Source organism: Myotis brandtii, unplaced genomic scaffold (genome assembly GCF_000412655.1).
Source record: "Myotis brandtii unplaced genomic scaffold, ASM41265v1 scaffold461, whole genome shotgun sequence".
In the NCBI taxonomy this organism is placed as follows: Eukaryota; Metazoa; Chordata; class Mammalia; order Chiroptera; family Vespertilionidae; genus Myotis; species Myotis brandtii.
The window spans coordinates 1,706,423-1,733,452 of NW_005367626.1; the positions used below are offsets into that span (position 1 = coordinate 1,706,423).

The window sequence follows — 27,030 nt, forward strand, 5'->3', positions numbered from 1 at the left end:
GGCCCCGTTGGCAGCCTGCACAGCTGACTCGGCAGAACCCGGCCACTGTGTGCCTCCCGGGACAGGCGTGGTCCTCCCGCCTCAGAGCTGGCCTCCCGGACACGCTGGGGCCTGCGCAGGCGGCACCGCCTGGGAGGCTCCTGCGGAGGCACCAGGACCAGGCAAAGCACTTGTTCCGCAGGAATCTTTATTGAGTTCTGGGCTCTGGAAACACTACTCCTTAAGCCTTGAGCCTTGGGCACTGAGACGTCACATCCACGACCCGTGTTCCCTGACGGCCTGTCTCTGGTGTGCGGAGGGCACGGCTTGGCGGGAACAGGCCTGGTATGCGTTCTTCTACGTGACTTAAGTCACTGGCACCGAATTCCGTTTTCTTTCCTCGCAGCTTCCTGTCCACGGCTCCGCCAGGCACATTCGTGACACGTCCAGCACGCAGTCCTCACCCGGAGCCCAAGCCAAGGCCCAGCTCCCACCACTGTTCCTGTGTGCCGCCCGTTCCACAGTGCCCTCGGCGCCCACCAGGCAGAGGGCGCACTCGGGACCCTGCGCGGGGTGGGGCGTGAGCCTTCCAAGTTCAGGGCCGCTCCTGGCCTTCATTCTGCCCTGACCTTCCTCTGTGGACTGGCAGGCCCCTCTGTATGGGCCCGTTTCCGAGAGGGCTCACTGTCCTCAGCTCCGCCCGCCTGCGCCTGGGAGAGCAGGGCCGCCCGCACCAGCCGCAGCTCCCTCTTCTCCCGGCGCTCCTCCATCTCCTCGAGGTCGTCAGCAAACAGAGCTTTCAGCGGGGCCATCAGCCTGGGCACTGTGGAGAGGTCTCCGAGCCGCACCTGGAGGACAGGACGGGGAAGACATGCCTCCGTGAGGAAGGCGCGTGACCATCCAGCAGGCACACATCCCCTCACCAACCCTGCGGCCACGGACCACAGCTGGAAAAAGAAGGAAAACGCAGAGGCGGCAGGAGACTAAAGAAAGGGCAGAGACGCCCCACCGCGGCTGAGGGCGGCCAGGTGAAGGGGCTTCAGAAGACTAGGCTGCCAGACTCTGAAAATCAGGCTCCTCAGAAACAAGCCTGGCCCCTGCCCGAGCCAGCCTGGCTCCCCAGTCCCAAGAGGAGAGGCCGTCTCCAGGCTCCGAGGCTGTGGTGATGGTGGGAACAGACGAGCCCCCGAGGCTCTGTCATTTCCAGTCACCAGCGCTAAACGGGCCTGCGGAAGGTCGGGCGGCCTTCAAACCCGGTGCTGGTCCTGAGGGGTGATGGGCAGGTCCTCTCACTGCTGGCCCGACCATCCCTCCCATAGCGTCCATGTGGCGCGGTCTCTCTGCCCGGCCCCACCCGGCGCAGCCCACACCACACGCATACCTTCATGTGGTCAAAGGCAATGCCAACTTTCTCGTTGAAGTCAGGGCTGAAGAGGGGGATCTTGGCGTAGCGCTGGCTGAAGTGGTTCAGCATGATGAACCCAGCGTTCATGCGCATCCCCACGCCGATCGCCTGCGAGGTGGTGCTGCAAACAGGGTTGGAGGGTCGCATCCAGCTGAAGCGCCCCCTTGGGCCTGCCCCTGCCCCCCAACCCGCAATATTCCCTGACGTGGCTCACAGGTGATTCCAGCCTGTTTCTAGCTCTTTCTAAAGCTGGGCTGCCTCAGAGCCTTGCCTAGAGCTCTGCAGAGATAAAGCCGAAGGGCCCAAAGCCAACCACCTCCCCATCACAGCCCACAGCCCCTGGTGGGACGCAGGCAGGCCTTTCTCAGCAGGGCTGCTGTGAGGCTAAGCAGTCACAGGGAGGGGAGAGAAGGGGAGGGAGTAGGTGACAGGCCGAAGCGTTCGCAGCTACCTGTGTGTCTTTTCCACAGCTTCCACCTCCAGACCGTCTTCCAGCGTGGCCTCGTGAATCAGGAGGGTGGCATCTTTCCCTAAAGGAAGCATGGGCGTGGGGCAGGGTCCTGTGCTGGACAGGCACTCGGCCCCGGATTCCTGCCCACACTCCATCCCCTGACCCTGTGCCCTGTGTGGATGCTAGGATGATCACCAAGCTGTTAGCTGCCTCTACTCACCCATCTGGACCAGAGCCTCGCAGGGCATGGTGTCCCCTGAGTAGACCAGCTTCCAGCCGGACGTATGGACCAGCGCACAGCCATAAGCATGCTTGCAGTGCCGGACCTGGCAGACCTGAAACTGGAGGGCAGGGCAGGGCATGGCTGCAGCGGTGCCCCCCCATCGCCAGACGCCCCCTGTCCCCTGCGGCCGCCCCGTACCTCCTCCAGATCACAGGCTCTCAGCAGGGAGCCAATCCAGCTCTCAAGTGTGGGGCTGGAGACCTCGGCTCCTTTCTGAAGGCATTTGGCAGGGATCACACTGTGAGAAAGAAAACATTAAAACAAATTTAACTTGAATCAAAGTTTAAGAATTTGGGAAGCCCCACAATCATTATAAAGAAACACAATTTAAATCGCAGTGAGACTGAGAAAGGTCGTCAATTAGAACAAACCAAACCCCAGGCCACCTAGAAACCTACCGGGTGAGCTGCCCACAGCGAAGGCATTGCAGGCCCTGCCCAAGCGGCCATGACTGGGCCCAGGCAGACGGACTCCTTCCCACGAGGTGGGGATAGGGCCAACTCCCACCATGCATCCCCTGGCGGGGCAGTCTGCGCTCACAACTCGGGCACGTGGCCCTGCAACTGCTTTATCAAGAGGTGTTGGCAAAAGTCTAGAAACTAGAACGTAGCTGAAATGAGGCTGCGAGGAAACGCAGCCAAGAAGACAGACATCTAAGTGAAGCCAGCTAGTGGTTTTGCCCTGAGCTTTCTCCCTGCTTCTGCCACTGGGCCACATCAGGGGAAGGTTTCGGGGGTATCCTGACCTGCCCCAGGTCAGCCCTGAGCTGTGGAGGGGAGGCGACAGCCTCGGGGCGGGCTGCGGGGAGCTCACCTGACGTGGTGCAGGAGCAGCTGGCACTGGTTGTGGTACTGCTGGAGCCAGGCCCGGAGCTGGGTTGGGGCAACCACCAGCAAAGGGTGGAAGGGCTTTCCCAGCGATGCCTGGAACAACAAAGTCAGAGCTGAACCAAAGGCAGGCATCGCAGGAGGCCTAGGTGTAACCCAAGCAAACCCAAAGTGGCAGTAGGTCAAGCGCCGCACTCACCAAAGCGCGTTCTCTCTGCAGCAGGATATTTAACAAGCCCTGGAAGGGGAAAGGAGATACAGATGAGACGAGACGCCAGCAACCTCGGCCCGGGTTGGGGTCCTCGCCCTCATCTTGCAGGAGCCCCTCGCCCTCTATTGGCCACCAGCCTCTAACACTGCTGTCGCTGGGAGCCAGCACATGCTGACCCAAGACAGAGCAGTGGCTGGAGACCCAGCTGCCCCAGGAGGCCAAGCCCCACCCCTCTGGCTGCAGTTTCCTCTGCAGGCATGTGGGAAGGCAGACCCCTGCTGCGACATGACAGCAGGCAAACAGACCAGCATCCTTATGGGCAGAATTACTGAGCTGGGTTCTGTGAACGACCGTTACCTCGCAAGAGGCGAAGAGCCAGGGTGGTGGGCAAGTTTGGGATGGAGGAGAGCAAGGCCACAGCTGCCTCAGGTGGGGCTCCGGGGTCCTGCCCAGCACTCACCGTGTGGTGATCCGCGTGCAGGTGGGACACGAACACAGCAGCAAGGCTGCTCAAGACCCTGTCCACGTCGTCGCCATAGTGACGACACAGCTGCCCAAACGTACCTTCCCCACAGTCCAGCAGCAGGGACTTGTCGGAGCTACAGAGAAAAAAGTGAGATGTTCATGGCTGAGGAGAGGCCTCTCACGGCTCAGAGGCCTGTGACCTCAGAGAAGAGTCAAGCAGCGAATGCACTCTATCTCCCATAACCTTGCGTCTGCTTCTCTGAGGACCTTGTACAAACAGGAATGCAACTGTAATGTCCATCCTCCTTATGTAGAACTATCCACGGGACCCCGGAGCCCTTTAATGAAGTAGTAAGTGTCCTAGCTGGGTAGCTCAGTGGACTGGAGCGTCGTCCTGTGAATCAAAGGTTGTGGGTTTGATTCCCAGTCCGGGCACAGACCTAGGTTGTGGGTTGAATCCCTAGTTGGGGTGCATACAAGAGGTAACCAATCAATGTTTCTCTCTCACATCGCCGTTTCTCTCTTTCTCTAAAATCAATAAACATATCCTTGGGTGAGGATTACTAGTAAAAGAATAAAGAATATAGAAAGTAGGATTAAAAATGGCAGCAGAGTAAGTGGATGCTGCATGGACATGCTCCCAGGAACAAGCTGGAATTACAACTAAAATACAGAAAAACTTCCTGAATAATCATTGGAAAACTCGCAGGAGAGAACCCTGATACCCAAGGACTGAAAGTGGAGACCACATAGAGGCTGGTAGGAGAGGCGGAGGCGTGGAAGGGCTGGCCGGGTGCCCACAGACCACAACTGGAGTCCTGGAGAGATATCTCAGCTGTGGGGCCTGCCACTGAGAACTCCGGGATCTAATCCCTGAGGTGGGCACCCCAGCAGAGAGCACCAGAACTGAGGAGGGTACCCATGTAACATCTAGCTGTGAAAAGCAGTGGGGTGCTGTCTGCCAGAGAGTGGCAGCTGAAACTTCAGGCACCCTCTTAAAGGACCAGCACACAAAATTCCCTATGGAGCCACCCACCTTGTGCTCTGGCAGAGGGAGGGTGAAGTGGACTGGAGCTGTGAGAACAATCCAGGACTAGGGACTTGGGGGATAGAGCTCAGAAGGCAGACACCCCAAGTTTCCTGGGCTGAGCCATTCCCTCACACAGCAGAAGACATCTTTCCCACATAGACATATGCCTGGCCATGTTGACACACCCTACTGGAAAACACCTTGCCCTGAGGCCACATAAGAGATTAAAAGTAACAATTTGCCTCCAGGCAGAAGCAACTGCCCCACTCTGTTGAAAAAACTCTTGCCACACCTGAGGATGATTGCCTGGGGGCAATTCAAGTCGGAATCCTATCAGTCTGTAGACAGAGGAGGTCTCTGGAGGCTTTGAGTCTTTGCCTGATCAAATTAGTCAGAAACAGCCTTTAACACTGTCCTGCACTAGAGATTAAGAAGTGTAGAGGATGTACCTAAAACATAGTCACAAACCCAAACAGACAACCAAAATGAGGAAACAAAGAAACAACCCCCAAATGAAAGAACTAGAGAATTCTCCAGAAAAAGAGATAAGTAAAGCAAACATAAGAAATTTATCTAAAATAGAGTTCAGAGTAAAGATGGTAAAGATGCTCAATAGCATGAAAAAAGATATAGTAACTATGGGAAAAAAAACAGTCTGAAATAAAGAATGACATAACACAAATAAAGAACACATTGGAAGGAATACACAGCAGATTAGGGGAAGCTGAGGATCAAATCAGTGAATTAGAAGACAGAATTGAAAATATCACTCAATTAGAGAACCAAAAAGAAAAAAACAATTAAAAATCAGGACAGCTTAAGGGAGCTGGGGAACAACATGAAATGTAACAATATTAGAATAGCAGGAGTGCCAGAAGAGGCAGAAAGGGAGAAAGGAATAAAGAAGGTGTTTGAAGAAATAATGGCAGAAAACTTCCCTAACCTGGTAAAGGAAAAAGTCACACAAGTCCAAGAGGCACAGAGAACCCCCAGCAAGAAGAACCCGAACAGGCCTATGCCCAGACACATCATAATTAAAATGCAAAAAATTAAAGGCAGCAAGAGAAAAGAAACTGTTATCTACAAAGGAGTTCCCATAAGGCTGACACCTGATTTCTCATCAGAAATTCTACAGGCCAGAAGGGAATGGCATGAAGTACTCAAGGTAATGGAAAGCAAGGATCTGAAACCAAGATTACTATATCCACCAAGGCTATCATTCAAAATAGTCAAATAAAGAGCTTCCCAGACAAAAGAAGGCTAAAGGAGTACATCATCACCAAGTCAGCATTACAAGAAATGGTAAAGAGACTGCTGTAATGAGAAGAAACAGAAAAACCTAAGCATACAGAATTAAAATGGCTATAAATAAGTATCTATCAATAATAACCCTAACCGTAGGATTAAATGCTCCAATCAAAAGGCATAGGGTAGCTGAATGGATAAAAAAACATGACCCAACTATGTGCTGTCTACAAGAGACCCACCTTAGAACAAAAGACACACAGAGGATGAGAGTGAAGGGATAGAAAAATAATTTCCATGCAAATGGAAAAGAAAAAAAAGCTGGAGTAGCAATACTCATATCTGAGGAAATAGACTTTAACATGAAGGCCATAACAAGAGACAACAAAGATCACTACATAATACTAAAGGGAACGATCCAACAAGAGGATATAACCCTGGTAAACATATATGCACCCAATATAGGAGCACCTAAATATATTAAAATACTTCTAGAGGACTTTAAGGGAGAGATCGACAACAACAGCATATTTCACAGACCTAGAACAAACTCTCCAAAAATTCATCTGGAATAAAAAAAGACCCCGAATAGCCACAGCAGTCCTGAGAGAGAAGAAGAAAGCTGGAGGGATCACAATACCAGATATCAAGCTATATTACAAAGCCACTGTTCTCAAAACTGCCTGGTACTGGCATAAAAACAGACATATAGACCAATGGAACAGAACAGAGAACCCAGAAATTGATACACGCCATTATGCTCAATTAATATTTGACAAAGGAGGCAAGAGCATACAATGGAGTCAAGACAGTCTCTTCAATAAATGGTGTTGGGAAAATTAGATAGACACATGCAAAAAAATGAAACTAGACCACCAACTTACACCATACATACAAATAAACTCAAAACGGATAAAGGACTTAAACGTAAGACGGGAAACCATAAAAATCTTAGAAGAATCCATAGGCAGCAAAATAGCAGACTTATGTCGTAGCAATATCTTTACCAATACAGCTCCTAGGACAATGGAAACTAAGAAGAAAATAAACAAATATGACAACATCAAAATAAAAAGCTTCTGCACAGCCAAAGAAACCATCAACAAAACAAGAAAGCCCACTGTATGGGAGAACATATTTGCCAATGTTATCTCTGATAAGGGTTTAATCTCCAAAATGTACAGGGAACTCATACAACCTAATAAAAGGAAGATAAACAATCCAATCAAAAAATGGGCAAAGGACTTAAATCAGTGGTTCTCAACCTTCCTAATGCCGAGACCCTTTAATACAGTTCCTCATGTTGTGGTGACCCCCAACCATAAGATTATTTTCCTTGCTACTTCATAACTGTAATTTTGCTACTGCTATGAATCATAATGTAAATATCTGATATTCGGGATGTATTTTCATTGTTACAAATTGAACATAATTAAAGCATAGTGATTAATCACAAAAACAATATGTAATTATATATGTGTTTTCCAATGGTCTTAGACGACCCCTGTGAAAGGGTCGTTCGACCCCCAAAGGGGTCTCGACCCACAGGTTGAGAATCACTGACTTAAATAGACACACTTTGAAAGAGGACTTACAGCCCTGACCGGATTGGCTCAGTGGATAGAACATCGGCCTGCAGACTGAAGGGTCCCAGGTTCGATTCCGGTCAAGGGCATGTACCTTTGTTGTGGGCACATCCCCAGTAAGGAGTGTGCAGGAAGCAGCTGAATCAATGTTTCTCTCTATCCCTCTTCTCCCTTCCTCTCTGTAAAAAATCAGTAAATTTTTTTTTTAAAAAAAGAGGACTTACAGAATGCCAAGAGACATATAAAAACATGCTTGGTACCATCTCACACCTATCAGAATGGCTATCATCAACAAATCAACAAAGGACAAGTGCTGGCAAAGATGTGGAGAAAAAGGAACCCTCCTGCACTGCTGGTGGGAATGCAGACTGGTGCAGCCACTGCAGAAAACAGCATGGAGTTACCTCAAAAAAATTAAAATGAAACTGCCATTTGACCCAATGATCCCACTTCTAGGAATATATTCCAAGAAAACAGGAACACCAATCAGAAAGGATATATGCACCCCTATGTTCATAGCAGCACAATTTACAATAGCTAAGATTTGGAAACAGCCTAAGCGCCCATCAGCAGATGAGTGGATTAAAAACCTGTGGTACATCTATATAATGGAATACTACACTACTGTGAAAAAGAAGGAACTCTTACCATTTGCAACAGCATGAATGGAACTGGAGAGCATTATGCTAAGTGAAATAAGCCAGTCAGAGAAAATAAATAGCACATGATCTCACTCATTTGTGGAATATAATGAACAACATAAACTGATGAACAAAAATAGAGCCAGAAAAAAAATTTTTTAGAAGTAATCCTGTTATTTTCAGATTTCTAATATTTCCTACAACTTTTGTGATATTATACTATGTTAGTATAGTTTTGGTAATATATTTAAAATCTTTTTTTATTGAAATACTAGAGGCCCACTGCATGAAGATTCGTGCACTGGGGTGGGGGGGGTGGGGGGGGTGGTCCTTCAGCCTGGCCTGCGCCCTCTAGCAGTCCTGGAGCCCTTAGATGTTTGACTGACAGCTTGCAGGGAACAGGCCTAAGCCATAGTAGTCTGGCGTCCCTCTGTGGGCACCGGCTGGCCCTGCCCCTCCCCCGATCGCCGTCCCCTCCCTCTGCCCACTGGCATTCACCTTGGCTGGCCTGGTGCTGCCTGCTCGCCAGCCCTGCCCCCTGCTGACCAGTCGTTCCTCTGTTTGGTCGATTTGCATATTACGCTTTTATTATATAGGATTATTGCATACAAATGGCTAATTATTTTGTATCTACAATCTGGTAATAGACTTATTTTGTATTTTGAAAAAATAAAATTTCATGAGAGTGGGGATTATGGGCTTGCCATAGAATATGTGTTTAATAAATAGTAGTTGAATGAAAAAAATATATATATAGAAAGTACACAGAGCTATCCAAATGCTGGGCATTAAAAATGCTTATGTGGGCCAAACCGGTTTGGCTCAGTGGATAGAGCGTCAGCCTGCGGACTGAAAGGTCCCAGGTTCGATTCCGGTCAAGGGCCATGTACCTTGGTTGCGGGCACATCCCCAGTGGGAGGTGTGCAGGAGGCAGCTGGTCAATGTTTCTCTCTCATCGATGTTTCTAACTCTCTATCCCTCTCCCTTCCTCTCTGTAAAAAATCAATAAAATATATTTTTAAAAAAATGCTTATGTGGAATGGAAGGGTGAACATTTACCCAACCTCATAAGGATGCTGATTCTTCAGAATGCCTGTGCAGCACCCACTGGTGACAGCACCAGAGGTGGGTGCTGTGTCACAGGAGATCTGGCTCCGCCAGATGTTTTACCCCTGAGGCAGTGCTGGTTTTCTCAGCCCTATCCAGCTGGCCGGGGCAGGAAGGCCCAGGGGTCCTCCGGAAATGAGTAAGTGTGAACCCCGGCGACCAGTGGAGCCCCGTTTTAGCGGCTCCCAAGCAGGACTTGGAGCTTTGATGCCGCAAGCTCTGCCGGCCATGCTAGGAGCAGCCGCCTTGGCCCGTGCTCTGGTGAGGAGGTGGGTCTCTGTGGCCCTTCCTCCTCTGGGAGAGCCGTGAGATTAGGACGGCTGCACCCGATTTTCAGAGAGAAGCTCACGAGACATTACCATACACACCATGAACCTTTCAGGGCTCCTGATTAATCTCGGCTGAGAAATGACACCAGGCAAACCCAAGAGAATCAACTAAACACCATCCAATCAAAGGGCTGAACACAAAACAAATCCAGCAACCTGGAGGCCGTTTCCCGAAGTCTGAGTGAGCTCCTGAGGCTCCTCTCGGGAGCACTCTAGCCAAGACCACCAGCCCCCAGGGTTCCACCTGCTGTGGCGGGTGGAGAACTGGGTGTAGAGAACCAGCAGGCTCCGTGATGGACAGCATTTCCTGGACAGCAATCATACCTGAGGTTGACGAGCGTGGCGCTGACATTTCGAATCTTCATGGGGATGGCGGACCCTGTTCCCAGGAAGATGATTTCTGGATACCGGCCTTTTTTCTCTATGGAAAAATACAGATGAAGGGTTCACTTCTTTCCGTCAAATGTGAGCCAGCATTAAGCCCTGACATGAGTAAGTCCCAGGAGGGCCTGGGGTTCCCTGTGGCAAATACCCTGATGGAAAGGCCACCGTCAGAGGGGTCACAGGCTGTTTGTGGGCAAAGGGCTGTCTGTGAAGCAAATGAATTCCTCAGGCCTTTCTTCCAAAGAATTGCTGCAAGTCTTTCAGTTACAAAGGGGCCTTCCTTGTGCTTGGAATCAGCATGCACCTCCAGGGGCTGGTGTCACCTTGCATCAGCTCCTACCACCAGATTTGCAGCACCCCGCTTCCCAGGACTGTGGGCTCAGGGTCAGCTCCAGAAAGGAGAGAGGCACAGCTGGGGCTGAAATCCAGGGCACCTGACGATTCTGTCGCTGGGGCCCCCTCCACCGCCTTGCCAGTCTGACTGGCACCAAGTACACATCCGAACCAGAAATCCAATCAAACCCAAAGGCAAGTCAGTCAGTCTTCCCCAAAACACCAGGAGGCCAGGACAAGAGGTTACCTGCCTGGGACTGAGTAGGTTACAAGCCTGCCTTCTACTCCAGCCGTGTCTATTTCTATCATTAGTTAAAAGGACACTGGGGCCCAGCCAGTGTGGCTCAGTGGTTGAGGGTCGACCTATGAACCAGGAGGTCATGTTTAATTTCCGGTCAGGGCACTTGCCCCGACTGTGGGCGAGATACCCAGTGTGTAGCATGTAGGAGGCAGTGGATCAATGATTCTCATCACTGATGTCTCTCTCTCTCCCTCTCACTTCCTCTTTGAAATTAATAAAAATACATTTTAAAATAAAGAAAGAAAAGGACACTCCTCAAGGGGCTAGGAAAGCTAAGGAGGCGAGGGGCGTGGCCGGAATCTTCGGTGGCTCCTCATTAGCAAAGACAGGACTCGGTCCCCATTCAACCGCGTCCTGGCTCACAGTTCTCCCCACGCCTCCCAGGAGCTCCCAGAACTGCTGCTCTCAGCATGAGCCCTGGAGAGAGCCCGTGTGCCACCAAGCCTTCCCTTCGCTGTTCCAGAAGGGCAGGCACTAATGTTTCCCAACAGGAAAGAGGGAAGCAGGGGAGGGCACACATTAACCCAGTGGGTGCTGGGCTGGGAGAAGGGCTGCCCGGGTCCCTCCCTCACCGGCTGGGGCTGGGCTGTTCTGTGCGGTCTCCTTATACTCCTGCACACTCTCTTGGAAATTGGGGAGCTCCAGGGCCTCGGCTATGAATTCATCAGGATTGCAAGTTAGAAGAGCATCCCTGCAAAGAGAAAAGTATTTCAGGCAACTAAAGTTGTTTCAAATCAAGATTGAAGACCAAGCGCCTCAGAGTCTGGGCGGTTTTGTTCCGTCCATGGGAGTCAGAGTGAGCTCTGAATAGCTCCAGCTCCTCAGAACACCTCCCAGCTCAGAGCCAGACAACCCTGGCACCATTGACATCTGCTCACTGAACGCTGCCAGCATCTAGACCCCCCTGGAGGCCGGGGAAGGAGGGAGGCAGGGGAATTACCCCAAGCAGTGCCTCTCAAACTTATGTGCACACAACTCATCTCCTTGAACCCCGTCAATCTGCAGGGCCTGATTCAGTGGCTCTGGTGGAGCCCGAGACTCATCCCCTGCAGCCTCCGAGTAGTGCTCTGCTGCTGCCTGGCCACGCTGAGCGCAAGCCTCGGAGCAGTGGCTCGTCCGTCATCTGAGCACTGAGATCACCTAAGTGACCTTCGGTCAGCAGTTCAGGAATTCCATTTCCCACAGGTACCAGGTGGGCATGGGTACGGCTACATTTGTTAATCGCAGCTTTGTGAATGCCTCTGCCACTGCAGACAAGCCTCCACCCTGCCTGGGGCACCGTGCCTGTCTCTCAGCACACGGCCCCCAACACCCTGGAGCACACACTGCAGAGCGGACAGGCAACGCCAGTGACTCCAGATTCAGGCCTTGAAAACTAAGGATGGGGGCCTGCAGAGCCTTTCGGGACAGCAAGGTGTTTACCAAGTGCTGTCAGGAGCAGCGGTCGCCAACCTTTCGGACTTCACAGACCACTAGTGGTCTGCGGACCACCGGTTAGCGACTGCTGGTCACCAATGTCCCTTGGGCTAAGAACTACCCTAAGGGAACACTTCCAGTCAGAGATCGATACATGAGGCATTTACTGTTTCATTAAAACAGCAAAAACTTGCGAATGCCTCAATTTAACAAACACCCCTCTATGGACCTCTTGGGAGACTATATAATGACACAGGGAAGACTATATTACACAGTGTCAGGTACTATATATACAATACATCCCATATACTCCAAGTTAAAAGGAAAAAACTTTGTCAACCACCCTCTCATCTAGTGCTGAAGGGACTTTGGGGGATTGACTATCTTCACGATACAGTTCATATTTCTACACTGAAAACAATGAACATGCATCACTGTTCCCAGCAGAGAAAACAACTGCAGAAAGGGATAGTCATGGACGCCACCTTCCAGCTCAACACGAGGTCAGCTGGTTTCAGCAACGCGCTGATCCTGGGGCACAGCCGCACGCCCGCCTGCGGGCTGTCTGTCGCTCTGGCTCGTGGGACAGTGGCAGATGGGTAGTTCCAACAGACACCACGTGGGCAAAGCCTAAAATATTCACTACCTGGCCCTTCCCAAAAACCACCTCCGGCCCAGACCGTCCACGGGCTGAGTCACAGACCTCTGCCACCCCCTCCGGGGCCGGAGCTGGTACTTGAGGAGGCATTCGGCACGGACCGTGGGCACAGAGAAGGCGGCGCCTTCCTCCTGAAAGAGAGAGAGCACACTCCCTGGAGAGAGAGAAGGGGGAGCGCCCGGGCCACAGGGGTCGTCCTGTGATACTACCTTACAGTGGAGGCTGGCGAGCGGGGGGAAGATGTCAGGGTGGATGAGGTTGAGCTGTGTCTGGATCTTGTGGCTCCGGAGGTTGTGAACGGACGTACACTTCTCATTCAGGATCAGGTGCTGGGTGTCAGGCCCAAACCTAAGAAGGAACAGACTGCACATGCACAGCGTCCTGTAGGGCCTCGTCCTGAGGGTCAGCACTGGGAACAGAGCACCAACATAGACGGAGGTGTTCAAAGAGAATAAGTGACTTGTCCAGAAAGACTGTTACTAACTGGCCAGAGTCCTACTACTTCTGTCTCAAAGTCCAGTTTCTCCCCAAACTCAAACCAGAAAAAATAAAATACCAGAAAAAAATTAAAGTTACAATGTTGGGAGCCTACAGCTACAGCCAGGAAACAGAGTGCAGTGCGGACTGGAGAAATGCCTGGGAGGAAAGAAGTACCACATGTCAGACTCAAGGCCTAAAGGAACAGGCCGAGGAGGGCCGAGGAGTGAGAGGCGCCAGGCCAATGAGAGAAGAGATGCAGGAGTTGCCGGGAGAACCAGGACAGGCAGGTTGACCCGCCACCCAGCGTCACCACGTGCTGCAAATTCAACGCAAATAATTCCCCACTCGATGCTGGCCCAGCCAATGCGGCCAACAGGAAAACGTGCCCTCCTTCTAGCACTACATTCTGGTAGACCATCTGTCTCACAGGGCTGTTGGGAGGATTAAAGAAAATAAAACAAAATGTAGACTATTTAACACACTGCCTGACAGGGTTGTTTAATAAACTGAAGCTCTCATTTTAAACCCGCAAGTCTCTTCTTTAGGCTACACGCGTGGAATTGTCAACAAAAAGGCAGCGTTTATTCAGACCCTGAGTGTAGAGGGTGTGAGCTGCTGCTAAAGGGGCCTCACGCAAGCAGGACATGTGCGCACACGGTGCCCCCTAGCGGTGACACTTTAAGAGGGATGCAGGCGCTGGCTCAGAATGCAGGGACAGCAGGAGTCCCAGGGAAGTCTAGGCAGGCGTGGAGTAAGGGTGGGAGCGCTTAAAGGAGGGGAACGTCACACGTGCTGCTGGGCCAGGCTCCGTACCTCTCCATCCACTGCTGGTACCTGCCATCCGCAAGCACACTCTCTGGGGCCAGGTGAGCCACCAGGGCCACGGGGGCATCGGCACTTCCTTGGAACCTGGATGGGAGGAAGGTGGGCTTTGCTTTATAAAATGACACAACCTCAGAGCATGCACAAAGCAGACTGGGCGGTGAGGGAGGGGCACCACTTGGCTCTGGGGGACCACAGTGAGCCCTCAGCCTCGCGTCCAGGCCGGGCTGTCCCCAGCTGCTCCCAGAGGTGCCAGAGCAGGGCGGAGCCCCAGACTGCCCGGGTCCCTCTATGCACAAGCTCTGGGCCTACCTACACTTAAAACTCTAACTGGCCATAAACATCCTAGTCTGTAGGTCTCTGCTTTGTCATGTTTTCTAATTTCACTTCAAGGCTGCGTAACCCACAAAGCCCACCAACCACTGATCACCAGTAAAACCTGCCAGCAGGACGAGCCTAAGGTAGGAGACTGCCTTGGCCTTTCAAATCCTGACTGAGTGTCCCAGCGGCCCGGCTCTGGGCCAGAGGCAGCCACAGGTTTGGGGGCGCCCTGTTGATGCCACTGGGCCCTACGTGCAGTATGTGGGCTCTCACTCGTCACCCCCAGGACCCCATTACCTCTGGAAAGCAGCGTTCTCACAGATGGGTTGAATGAATCCTTTGTCTGGACACTCGACCACAACAAAAGCGAGCCCGGGGTCCGGGGGAGTACAGATCTCTTCAGCCAAAATCTGCAGGTTCAGAGGGTTGTGTCGCTCTCGCAGAGCAGCGCCAGCGCAGCAAGCACACCCCGGCCCGCAAGCCCACTGCACAGCCCAGGAGCCCTGCCAGCAACACAGGGCCAGCGGGAGGAGCAGCACTGCCCCCGCCTGCCCCTGCTCACTCAGGCAGGCATCTGACCGGCAGAGGGCATTTCAAACTGACAGTGACCAGAAAGCCAGGCGTGGCACACACGGCTCGCTCAGGTCTGTGGCCCCTGGCCTAAAGTCCTTAGACTCTAGAGCAGCGGTTCTCAACCTGTGGGTCACGACCCCTTTGGGGTAGAAAGACCCTTTCACAGGGGTCGCCTAAGACCATTGGAAAACACATATATAATTACATAATGTTTTTGTGATTAATCACTATGCTTTATGTTCAATTTGTAACAATGAAAATACATCCCGCATATCATATATTTACATTACAATTCATAACAGTAGCAAAATTACAGTTATGAAGTAGCAACAAAAATAATTTTATGGTTGGGAGTCACCACAACATGAGGAACTGTATTAAAGGGTCGCGGCATTAGGAAGGTTGAGAACCACTGCCCTAGAGAAGACATCCTGGCAAAGAACAAGGTAGCCTTCTTTGGGGCCATGCACCCAAAGTCCATCCTTCTGGGGGTCTTCCCTGAGCTCAAGTACAAGGGAAAGCATCATCCTACCAGGAGGGGGACCCCCAGATCCTAAGTGGGATACAGAAGTGCCCACGGCAGCCAGCGTAGCTTAGCCAAGCGACAAAACCCAAGCTGTTCCACTTCCCTCAAAAGTGCTGTCTGCAGGGCCCGAGCCGGACAGAGACCGTCCCTGTGCCAGGCCCTACCCGTAAATGCGGAAACATCGTGAAAGGGGCATCTCACCTCTCTTCCCTCAAAAGTGACACTTTTCCCATCCTTGACGGCAGAAATGATGGGAGCGATGGCAGCTGTCCCCCTGGAAGGAAGAGAGAGGAGCCGTGAGACGGGAGCTTTCCCACCAGGCGGCCCCACAGGCCCCGCGGGAGCGGCCCACACTCACACTGGGAGGCCCAGCTCTTTGGCTCTGAGCACCAGGAAGTTTCCTTTCTTCAGGTGAAGCTGTAACAAAAGAACGCAAGTGTACTTTCAGTGACTAATGAAGAAGCTTGGTTTAATCAATTTTCTAGTAAGTGCATCTTTCTGGTTTTACTTATTATTGTTATTACAACTTCAGATAAAGTATATTATATTCTGAAGTCATTTGTTTTGAAACGCTTTAGTAATAAAACGCTTTTAGTAATAAAAGCTGACTTAAAAACACAGTGCTTTCTTTCCCAACATTAATTCCCTATAAATGTATAAAATGTCACCCATTCCCATAGCAAGTAAGAAATATCCTTCTAGCATCCTAGCGGAGAAACGCTGCGCTGTGCCATCGCCCTGCACTCATCAACTAATAGCTACAGGAGCGCCACCGAACACGGTCTAATGGAGAAATGACCACACGCATCACTGTCACGCAATATTCCGGGGCAGTGACAGGGTAATACAAGTGTGGACAGTTTCTCCTCTATTTTTCGCACATTTGGCAATATAATGCTGTTGCTTTTATAATGGAAAAAAGTTATAATAAAAAATTTCCGATATGTTGTTATTACAAAGGGAAAATTACAATCCTATCATGAAACTTCATAATCATCATTCTACACTTAAATATTTGTTCACACATTTTTAGGATCTGCACATTTCACACACACATAATAGAGAAAAATGGTAGAAATGGCATAAAATGTTAAAAGTCTTTGGGTGATGAATTATATTTGATTCTCCTTTTCTTTTTTAAATCTTTATATAAACGATTTGCATTTTCCTTTTACTTCCTGAAGTTAAGAAATGACTCAGGGCAAAGTCTCTAACTTGGATTCTAAGTCTTATTAAGATTCTAGAATTGTCTGTCTTCGAAAGCATTACCCTAGACCAGTGGTTCTCAACCTGTGGGTCGCGAACCCTTTGGGGGTCGAACAACCCTTTCACAGGGGTTGCCTAAGACCATTGGAAAACACATATATAATTACATATTGTTTTTGTGATTAATCACTATGCTTTAATTATGTCCAATTTGTAACAATGAAAATACATCCTGCCCATCAGGTATTTACATTACGATTCTTAACAGTAGCAAAATTGTAGTTATGAAGTAGCAACAAAAATAATTGTATGGTTGGGGGTCACCACAACATGAGGAACTGTATTAAAGGGTCGCAGCATAGAAAGGTTGAGAACCACTGCCCTAGAGGAAGGATTATAGCTTAAGTGTGTGCAGGTAACAAAGCTTATGTGACATTAGTAGACAGTGGCAAGCACTGCTGTGATCATTCTCTACAGACTACTGGGCATGAGGGCAAGAGCAAATGTACCTAATGTTTAATAGGAACTGCACACTAAGGCAGGTGAGCCATCTCCTTCCTGTGGGCTGAGTTCAGCCCAGAGAGCTGCTCCCAGGAAGGAAGGCAGAGGACTTGGGAGGCGATGAGAAGCAGACAGCGAGCCCAGAGTCGGAGCTTCAGCCAGGCCCTCCGTACACAGGGCCTCCCCTCTCCAATTCTCACATGAACCAGCTCCACTTCACTGCCTTCCAACCCCTTTGCCGAGAAACAGCAAATTAACTAGTGAGGGAAAAGGGACCATGGGCTGACCCAGGAGAGCAGTTCTCAGAAGTGGCAGTGGACAGCCAGGCAGGAGGCAGAAGCCACTGCAGAAGCCACTGCAGAAGCCAGCAGTTCCTTAGTGTTTTAGCCTCAGCTCCCGGGAGGCAGGAAGTATCTAACACAACTTAGTAATTGCCAGGTAGCCCTAGCCGGTTTGGCTCAGTGGATAGAGTGCCCTGGGTTCGATTCTGATGAAGGGCATATGCCTGGGTTGCAGGCTCAGTCCCCAGCAAAGGGAGTACAGGAGGCAGCCAATCAATCATTCTCTCTCATCACTGACATTTCTCTCTCTCTCTCCCTTCTTCTCTGAAATCAATAAAAATTAAATAAAATCAATGGAAAAATATTCTCAGGTGAGGATTTAAAAAAAATAATTACCATGTAAACCATTTTGGAAAATTATTTCGCTGTCTAAAAACTCAGAAATGTAAAAGTAATAAGCCTATTGGCAGTACTTAACTTCTATAAAAATTACGACTATTACTCAGATAAGTTGATAAGTGATACTGACAATGATCTTTCAATAACTAACATTACTACTAACCTTTCATAATTGTTAACACTTGCTGTTAGAATTTGGATGAAAATTACTAATGTTTTAAAATGGACATTATTTCTTTCAGATAGAGAGTCAGCCTTCAGAATGACAGAATGAAGTGTCCTGGGTTTGATTCTGGTCAAGGGCACATGCCTGGGTCTCATGCGCGATCCCTAGTAGGGGGTGTGCAGGAGGCAACCAATCATAGATTCTCTCTCTTCATTGATGTTTCTATCTCTCTCTCCCTCTCCCTTCCTCTCTGAAATCAATAAAACATGTGTGTGTGTGTGTATATGTGCCATTAGTCAGACCTGAAAAATACCTTATTGTAATAACACTTTCATAGAGTTTGACCAACTTCAGATTTGCAGATCAAGGCCTTTGTGAATGCTAGCCAATATTTAATTAGTGTCCCGTTGTTAGCAGTTAAATAATATTAACTAAAACAGAGTTGAAAGATTCTGAATAAAGGCCTGAATCATTTGAAAGAAAACAAAACTTTCTCTAAAAAAGTAGCCTTTAACTTCAGAAACTTAGCCTTTAACTTCAAAAGATAGCCAAATATTTCAGGCAGTCCTAATGTGAACAATGGAGAGAATCTGTAGTATGCAACAGCACAGATGGATACTGGGAAATACAGGTATCCGTGGTTTCACCTTGGCACAGGGGGCTCAGCAGGTGCTCCCTAGGAACTACTGGAAAAGTGCTGGCTCAAGGTCACCACCCTTACGAAAGGCCCACCAGAAAGGTGCTCACCTTACAGACGAAAGCTACGACCAAGGAGGGGTCCCTGCCACCCCTTCTCTGGCTGACACCTGAAAAAAAACAAATCTGATTATAACAACTGTGAAGGCTTACAGGCTTCCCAGATGGATGGTCATCGGATACCTAATTTGACTTCTCACACCACGAAACAGATAAACCCTTCCCTACAAAGGCTGAGGAAGGCACTGGGGTTGTTTCAATCAGACCTGGTCTTCCCCATTCATTTGGGAATCTAAGTGAGTGAAAAATGCAAGACTCCATCCAAAAAACTTTCAGAATGGAGAGTGAAAAGTGACACATTTACCAAGCAGTGGAGAAGTGAGAGAAACAAGCTGCAAGGTGCTTTATAAACAAGTATAAAAATATGTGAAATGACACAAGAGCTAAGAGGCCTGTGGAGAAAGTCTGGGTGGAGTCTGCGCCCATTCCAGCCAAGAAAGGATGCTACAGGGCCGGCCTCTTCTCGGTCATCAGACAGGACCACCTCAGGGCAGAAAGGGGAGCTTATCAGGCCTGCCCAGCACTGGACAGACCCTTACGCAGTCCGTCCTGATACATCTACTCTGGGGATTTACTTCATCTCCCAGCAGGCTGTCACTCTGAAAGAAAAGGTACAGATCCGCTCACTGATATGACTGCTTTGTCAGCTTAGCAGTTACAGTTCTGTGTTCATGACAAATGACTCTGCATTGATAAAAAGCCTATAAGCCTCTGTATGAGTCCATTTGCCTCTGGGTAAAGAGCAGAGTCTGGGCGCACAGGGCCGCGGACTGGCTCTGTGTACAGGCCGAGTCATACTGTGCAGGAGTACAGCAGCCGCTGTTCAGGGGAGCCTGGGTGAGGGCTCTCAGAGAGCAGGGTGGCCATGGCAGAGAAAACAGTTCCGACAGTGACTGTTCTGTGACAGCATTACCATCTGGCAAGCGCTGCTCGTTTTCAGAGGATGCAGAGTCGGAAGACTGCTCTGGACTGCGCCTGTCTGGACTCTGCGCTGGCTGGTGATTTCCACACTTCTCTTCACCTGGTCAGTACGAGAAATGATCAAATGACACACCTGCAAGGGGAGCTCCCAGCAGAGCCTGGGTGTTCACACGTGGGAACGCCATTAAGCCAGCAGGCCTGCTCCTAGCACAGTAAACAGACACCCCCCCTCCTGGTCTCCAGGCCGCATTTACATCAGACTCCCTTTCCATTTCTGCCCAGCGCAGAGCCCTAAGGTGAAACTCAACAGGGTTTGTTAACTAGAAAGCATGCAGGCAGTAGACTAGTTTACGCATTATCATCACTCTCAATAAACAGACTGGGCCTGAAAGTGGCCCATCCCCCAGAGAGGGGACGTCATTTGGCAGTGAGTTAAATCTCAAGGTGAGGAAGCTGCCACACAGTGGTGGGTCCCAAGGAAGCTGCCTGCTCCCCGGCACGCTCATCCCCATGGTCTGCACGCTGGGAAAGCAAGGCCAGAAAGCTGAGCAGGTTCCCACTGGCCACACAAATATACGAAAAAGCAAACTGCTCCGTGCTAGGGAGGGACACAGGGTGCCGCACAGGAACAGTGGGGCACACAAATCAGGAGGGGTGGGGTAAGGACAGGAAAGCCACCTGAGCAGGAGCGAGCCAGGCAAGGCGAGTTCGGGTCAGAACCTCATGGTGTGCACTGCGCACTGTGTCTTTGCCGGGGGCACACCCCTCGCCTCCCCCCGTTCTTCACCCGCGGCCCCGTGCAGCCCATCTCCTGCCAGGTCCCGGCCTGTACCCCTTCAGCACTGGGGCAGCCATGTCGAGGAAATGTCTCGACTCCTCGGAATCTGCCTGGCAGTCAGTAAAACCCAATGGAGTGTGTTCAGTCAGACTCAAGGGCAACACCCACAGGGCAGGGCCTGACGTGGACTGTCCCTCTCTAGGTCAAAACTACGTCCCCTGGCCCTGGGACCAGAAGGGGTTCCTGTGACCTTTTGACCTTTGACAACGCTTCTATTGGGTGGCTGTGTGCTTAAAAACGCATCAGAATCCTCTCATCAAAAGAGGTACTTACATCTGTGGTAAATACACCACGAGCAATAAATGCAAATCTTAGAGCAATGTGTTTTCAGCAGCGCTCGATTACATTATATTCCAAAGTATAGTCACTATCATTACACACGAGTTAAACCTGTCTGCCCAGAAGATCAGAAGCTCCGTAAGGGCAGGAACCGTACCTTAATTTATCCAAGCAGTTTCCATTCTCACCCATGTCTTCCTCACCCTGGACCTACGCCCTCCTCCCAGGAAGTGTGCCTTCGTACTCACTGTATATGGGGATCTGGAACACCGTCATGGTCTCATCCTTGTATTCGGGTGCGGAGTGGGGCCGCACAGCTTCGCGCAAAAGAGGAAAGCAACCACATTATTACAGACACGTGTGAAAGTCTGCTTTCCAGACCACCAACCACAAGCAGCTGAACTACCTTGGGATTGTGGTGAGAATCTGCACTAAAACCAGAGTTTCTGAGCAAATTAAAATTCGGGGGAAAGAAGCAAAGTATATTTTCATCAGTTACTAGGGCCAAATGAAAAGACATGATCACTGGTGACTATCCATTTGTGAAAAAGAAACAAACTAATACTCCAGTTTAAGAAGCACAAGGTAACAGACAACACCGTGAGGCCGGAGAATCTGTGGTCTGCACTGTGAGAGCCAGTACAGGTTCTGGAATAAGATACTGGCATTTCCACAGAAGAGGAGCGTGAACAGCCTGGAGGAGCACACCGCCTCCAGGGCAGGGGCTGCGGCATCCTCGTTAGGCCTTTCCCTGGGAAGAGGCGCACGCAGCACAGCCAAGCTGAGGCTGGGTGTAAAAGGACAGGGACAAAAGCTGCAGGCTCCCCACTGCAAGAAACTCAAGGTTCATCGGCTCTGAGAACCGTCTCCAGCCTATATTTGAGGGGAATGAGGTAGGGGCACAGAATGTGACAGACATTTTAAAAATGCACCTATGTTGAGGAAGGATTCAGTTTAAGGTTTAATTTAGTCAGTCCCCATGGATTCTAATTTGATAGATGGGGGCCTATGTGAGAAAGAAATGGCAGATACTGAGTCAGAGGCAGGGACATACCCAGGTCTATTCCTTTCAATGGACCAGAAAATATTTTGATAGCTTCTAGGTATTTTTCCTACAAAAAAGAAAGGAAAGAAAAGTGAGCAGTTATAGTTGCATAGATGCAGGATGCAACAATGTATCGGAGTACGTAGGAGGCATCAACATGACTTATAATAAGTATTTAAACTTCCTCTCCACAAATCTTTACCAAGTATCCACCATCTGTCAGATGCCAAGGATTTAGCAGGGAGGAGATGGGATCCCTGCCCTCATCCAGTGGAGACAAAAATGAAACAAATGATAACACAAACTAGGACACAGTGGCAGTTGTGCTAAGAGCTCTTCAAGAAAGAAGCCCGGCTGGCATAGCTCAGTGGTTGAACGTTGACCTAAGAACCAGGAGGTCACAGTTCAATTCCTGGTCAGGGCACATGCCCCAGTTGCATGCTCAATCCCCAGTAGGGGGCATACAGAAGGCAGCCGAACAATGATTCTCTCATCACTGATGTTTCTCTCTCTCTCTCCCTCTCCCTTCCTCTCTGAAGTCAATAAAAATATATTTTTAAAAAATTTTAAAAATTAAAAGAGGAGAAATGCAGGGGGCTGAGGTATAACTTGTCTGGAGAATCAGGGATGGCTCCCGAGCCATCCCTTTTGGCTGAGCTCTGAAGGATCAGAACGACTCAGGCAGAGATGCAAGGGGGTAGAGGTACTCATGCATGGATGAAACCCTGATGTGGGAAGAGCTTCAGTGGGCGGCTAAGAGTTGGTCTATGTAGCTCCAGCCTGGTGACTGGGATATAGATGCAGGAGTGGGCAGGGCCACGGCCTGTAGGAATTATGGGCCTTATTAAGGTGTTTGGACTGTCCTGAATGAAGAACCCTGGAAGGGTTTTAGGATGGAAGTAACATGTCTGCTGTTAAGCCTTAAAGAGGTTCCTCTGGCTACTATGTGGTAAGGTGCACTACAGGGAAGCAAGAACGGAGATTGGAAGCTACCACAGTACACAGGTGCAGTAGACAGGGATAATGAAGGCCCTGATGAGATGGAGACAAATGGATGGATTTGAGACATCATTTTGGAGACAATTAATAGTCCTTGGTGACTGGCAACCTTCCTCTTAAGAACTAGGAAATAAACTGCTATAGTCAACAGTTACAACACACACACTTTTCAATGGTGAAGCAGATCTGAAAGGTATGAAGATGTCTCAAATGTAATAAATAGGTAAGAATAAAAGATAGCACTTATTGTGTGCCTACTTGGTGCCAACCCCTTAGGGGGTTTTTGTTTTTTAAGTATTTTTTATTTTATTTATTTGTTTTTAATTTTTAGAGAGGGAGAGAGAAAAACATCTAAGTGAGAGAAACATTAATCAGCTGCCCCCTATAAGGGATCAGACCTGAAACCTGGGTGTATGCCCTGAGAATTTTTATGTGTATATTATTTTATTGATTTCAGGGAGAGGAAGGGAGAGGGAGAGAGAGAGAGAAACATCAATGATGAGAGAGAATCATCCATCAGCTGCCTCCTGCACACCCCACACTGGGGATTGAGCCTGCAATCCTGGCATGTGTCCTGATCAGGAATCACATCGTAACCTCCTGGTTCACACCTGACCCGGAATTGAATCGGCATCCATTAGGTGCACGGGACGACACCCAACCAACCGACCCATACCGGCCAGAGCTGATTTGGTGTTTTATGTGTGTTATCTCATTTCTTTCTTTTTTAAAAATTTTTACATTTTTTTTTTTATTGATTTTAGGTAGAGCAAGGAAGGGAGAAACATCAATTTTGTTTTTCCACTTTTTTATGCATTCATTGGTTGCTTTTTGTCTGTGCTTTGACCGGGGATCAAACCCACAATCTTGGTGTGTCAGGACGATGCTCTAACCAACTGAGCTACCTGGTCAGAACTGTCATTTAATCTTTAATAACTCTATGAAACATGATAGCCATTTTATAGATGAAGAAACTGAGGTAACTTGTTCAAGGTGATATAGTTAGTAAGTTTTGGACTCAGGCCTCTTAATTTTGAAAGGTAAAGTGTTTACTTCACTATTGATTACCTCTGGAGGCAGAAGCCTGATTTACAAAAATTAAGATTCTTGTTATAACTTTGAAAAAAGGATGGGTTAGGTTTGGAAGCTGAGTCAGGAGACTCACCAGTTGTGGAGGTCCAGAAAGCACACACTTTGGGAGCCCAGTTTCCTTTAGAGTAAGAATCATTCCTAGAAAGGACAAGTACAGTCAGATCTCAGCACCCTGCCCCGCAGGCACTGCCAGCAGGACGCCTCATAACCAGCTACTTTTCCATTTGTCCTCATTCAGCTTCTAAGGACCAGGGAGCACGTGTGCAGCAGAAAGGACACCATACACCCCTCAAGCGCCTCTCCAATAGTCAGGGCTGATACCAGGTGAGGCAAGAGGCGCCTGGGGCACAAAACCATTCAACTGAAGGGAGGGTCTTAAATTCTGCAACCCACGGACCTTCTGGCCTCGCCTCTAGTCTCAGCTCTGAGAACGCAACTAGTGCAACACTCCTTCCTACCCACACCACAAAGCTTAAAGAATCTGGCTGAGACACAATGTTGACCTTTGCAGTGGGTGGACATGAAGAACGGGGTATTACGGATAGTGGGTATCTGTGTGGAGCCCCTCTGTTCTCCATGGTAAATGCATTTATTGTAATCTCCATCACTACACTCTCCAGTACACTGTCACGTATCTCCAGTCAAGCGACTCAGTAGACTAGTGGATGGTAACACCGAGGGCAGTATCCAGGTTAAACGCTGCCCTCCTGAGGAACGGCTTCCGATGCTCTATGCCAGTGGTTCTCAACCTTCCTAATGCCGCGACCCTTTAATACAGTTCCTCATGTTGTGGTGACCCCCAACCATAAAATTATTTTCGTTGCTACTTCATAACTGTAATTTTGCTACTGTTACGAATCGTAATGTAAATATCTGATATGCGGGATGTATTTTCATTGTTACAAATTGAACATAATGAAAGCACAGCGATTAATAACAAACAATATGTAATTATATATGTGTTTTCCGATGGTCTTAGGCGACCCCTGTGAAAGGGTTGTTCGACCCCCCAAGGGGTTGCGACCCACAGGTTGAGAACCGCTGCTCTATGCAGAGCTGACGGGCACACAGAGAATTCCAGCTCCCCTGGACTCAGAAGCTAAGCAAGAAAGGGCAAGGCAGCCTAAAACCCCACAGCGTCCCTCCAGCCGGGGACCTTGGAAAGAACAGACTCACCACACAATCCCCCAACGTTACTCCAGTGCATTCGGGTCAGGAATATGTTGTCCAAACGAGACACCTTCAGCCTAAGAAAGAGAAGACATTGGAGCAGGACAAAGTGGAGGCATCAGGGACCCTTTCTGCAGCTACAAAGACACTGCTTCCTCTCACTTCAGCTTTCAAAGCCCATGATCATCTCCCCCAAAGAAGGCCGCTGACTCACTTGTGCTCCTGCATGAGTCGCTGGACTCCTTCCCCGCAGTTGAAGAGATACCTGCAGGACGAGCATTACAGAAGTTACTTTAAAGATTCTATTTTGTAAGATTCCCACCACCGTTTAGATGTTTTAGTGCACGCTCTGGGGAAAAAAAAAACCCAGGAGCTGAAAATCCATGCTGTACTAGCCGGCCGCGTTCTGCTATTAGGATGCTGGATTTGGGAGGCTTCGGCGGAGACCCGGCGGGATCGGGGGGCGGGGAGGCCGTGCAGGCTGGTGCTGGTGCCCCGAAGGCCCTTTCCCCCTGGCAGACCCGGCGACCTCACACAAAGGCGAGTTCGGGTCAGAACCTCATGGTGTGCACTGCGCACTGTGTCTTTGCCGGGGGCACACCCCTCGCCTCCCCCCGTTCTTCACCCGCGGCCCCGTGCAGCCCATCTCCTGCCAGGTCCCGGCCTGTACCCCTTCAGCACTGGGGCAGCCATGTCGAGGAAATGTCTCGACTCCTCGGAATCTGCCTGGCAGTCAGTAAAACCCAATGGAGTGTGTTCAGTCAGACTCAAGGGCAACACCCACAGGGCAGGGCCTGACGTGGACTGTCCCTCTCTAGGTCAAAACTACGTCCCCTGGCCCTGGGACCAGAAGGGGTTCCTGTGACCTTTTGACCTTTGACAACGCTTCTATTGGGTGGCTGTGTGCTTAAAAACGCATCAGAATCCTCTCATCAAAAGAGGTACTTACATCTGTGGTAAATACACCACGAGCAATAAATGCAAATCTTAGAGCAATGTGTTTTCAGCAGCGCTCGATTACATTATATTCCAAAGTATAGTCACTATCATTACACACGAGTTAAACCTGTCTGCCCAGAAGATCAGAAGCTCCGTAAGGGCAGGAGCGCCTGCTGCCCAGCTGGGAGACGCAGCCGCTCACCTCACTCCGCGTGCCCCACGCCCCGCCCCTCCGCCTCGAATGGCAGACCCAGCCAATCAGCGTGCCGTAGGACGAGATGCCCCGCCTTCGAGAGGCTGCGCATCCAATAGAGAGGAGCCTTGCCTCTTGGGCTTGTCAATTGGAGGCAGCCATAGAGTAGGGGAATGCTAGAGCGCCCCGAAGGCCCCGCTCCTCGTCTTTTTCCGGCTTCCCCGCCTCAACTCTTCCCGGAAACCGTCCCATGCTTGAACTTCCGGAAGCGTGTGAGGCGGAGAGAGAGCAGGGCTAGGAGTTTCAGTCCCGGTGAGGGGATTTCGCTCTTGCTTTTGTTTTTGTCTTTTAAATCTTCATTGTTGAAAGTATTACATAGGTCCTCCCTTTTCCTCCATTAACCCTCTTCCACCCCGCTGCTCTTGCTTTTGGTTATAGATTAGAGAGTGAGTGTAGCAGCTTTCATTGATTTTATTTCCATCGTAATTCGTACGAGCTCATGTTTCAAATGATTACTTTTAGTGACTTTGGGGAAGAAAAGCAAGAATAGCAGGCAGGGGTTACAGAACAGGCCCTGGAGCCAGCGCCCTGCACGGATTTCACAGCTGGGGGAGCCTCAGAGGAATCCGCTGCGGAGTCGCAGGCTCGGGGCTGCCATCCCGGAGCAACGTCCTTGCAGGGCAAGGCTGACACTGCGGAATGTGAAAGGGCAACATTGTATCCCCCGCTACTGTTTGCAAAGTTACCAGGAAAGCAAATATTGTGACTACCTGACTGATGACTCCTGCAGGGAAAGCTTAAAACATGCTTTGGAATGAACATCACTTTGTTCTCTGCACCTGTGGAAAGGCCTTCCTTCTATTGATGCAGTT

The 27,030-nt window shown here is 49.8% G+C and overlaps 1 protein-coding gene across 1 annotated transcript; it reads right to left on the reverse strand.

The window, feature by feature from the left end:
• Nucleotides 1-170: 170 nt before the first annotated feature.
• On the reverse strand, nucleotides 171-25,294 carry ELAC2 (elaC ribonuclease Z 2). Its single transcript, XM_014547011.1, has 23 exons — nucleotides 25,241-25,294; nucleotides 25,033-25,103; nucleotides 23,930-23,994; nucleotides 21,775-21,832; nucleotides 20,969-21,037; nucleotides 19,596-19,703; nucleotides 18,674-18,732; nucleotides 15,732-15,790; nucleotides 15,575-15,647; nucleotides 14,572-14,684; nucleotides 13,945-14,040; nucleotides 12,861-12,999; nucleotides 12,697-12,782; nucleotides 11,150-11,268; nucleotides 9,884-9,980; nucleotides 3,617-3,755; nucleotides 3,145-3,183; nucleotides 2,932-3,041; nucleotides 2,257-2,356; nucleotides 2,056-2,176; nucleotides 1,836-1,914; nucleotides 1,361-1,505; nucleotides 171-827 (listed from the first exon to the last, which is right to left on the reverse strand). The coding sequence occupies exons 1-23, from the start codon at nucleotides 25,252-25,254 to the stop codon at nucleotides 594-596; spliced, it is 2,193 nt and encodes a 730-aa protein (XP_014402497.1). The 5' UTR covers nucleotides 25,255-25,294; the 3' UTR covers nucleotides 171-593.
• Nucleotides 25,295-27,030: the final 1,736 nt, after the last annotated feature.

Coding starts and splice junctions, on each gene's coding strand:
- ELAC2 (XM_014547011.1), bottom strand. Junction 14,041..14,571: donor GAGAACGCTGCTTTCCAGAG/GTAATGGGGTCC, acceptor CCTCCCATCCAG/GTTCCAAGGAAGTGCCGATG. Junction 3,042..3,144: donor TGCAGAGAGAACGCGCTTTG/GTGAGTGCGGCG, acceptor TTGTTGTTCCAG/GCATCGCTGGGAAAGCCCTT.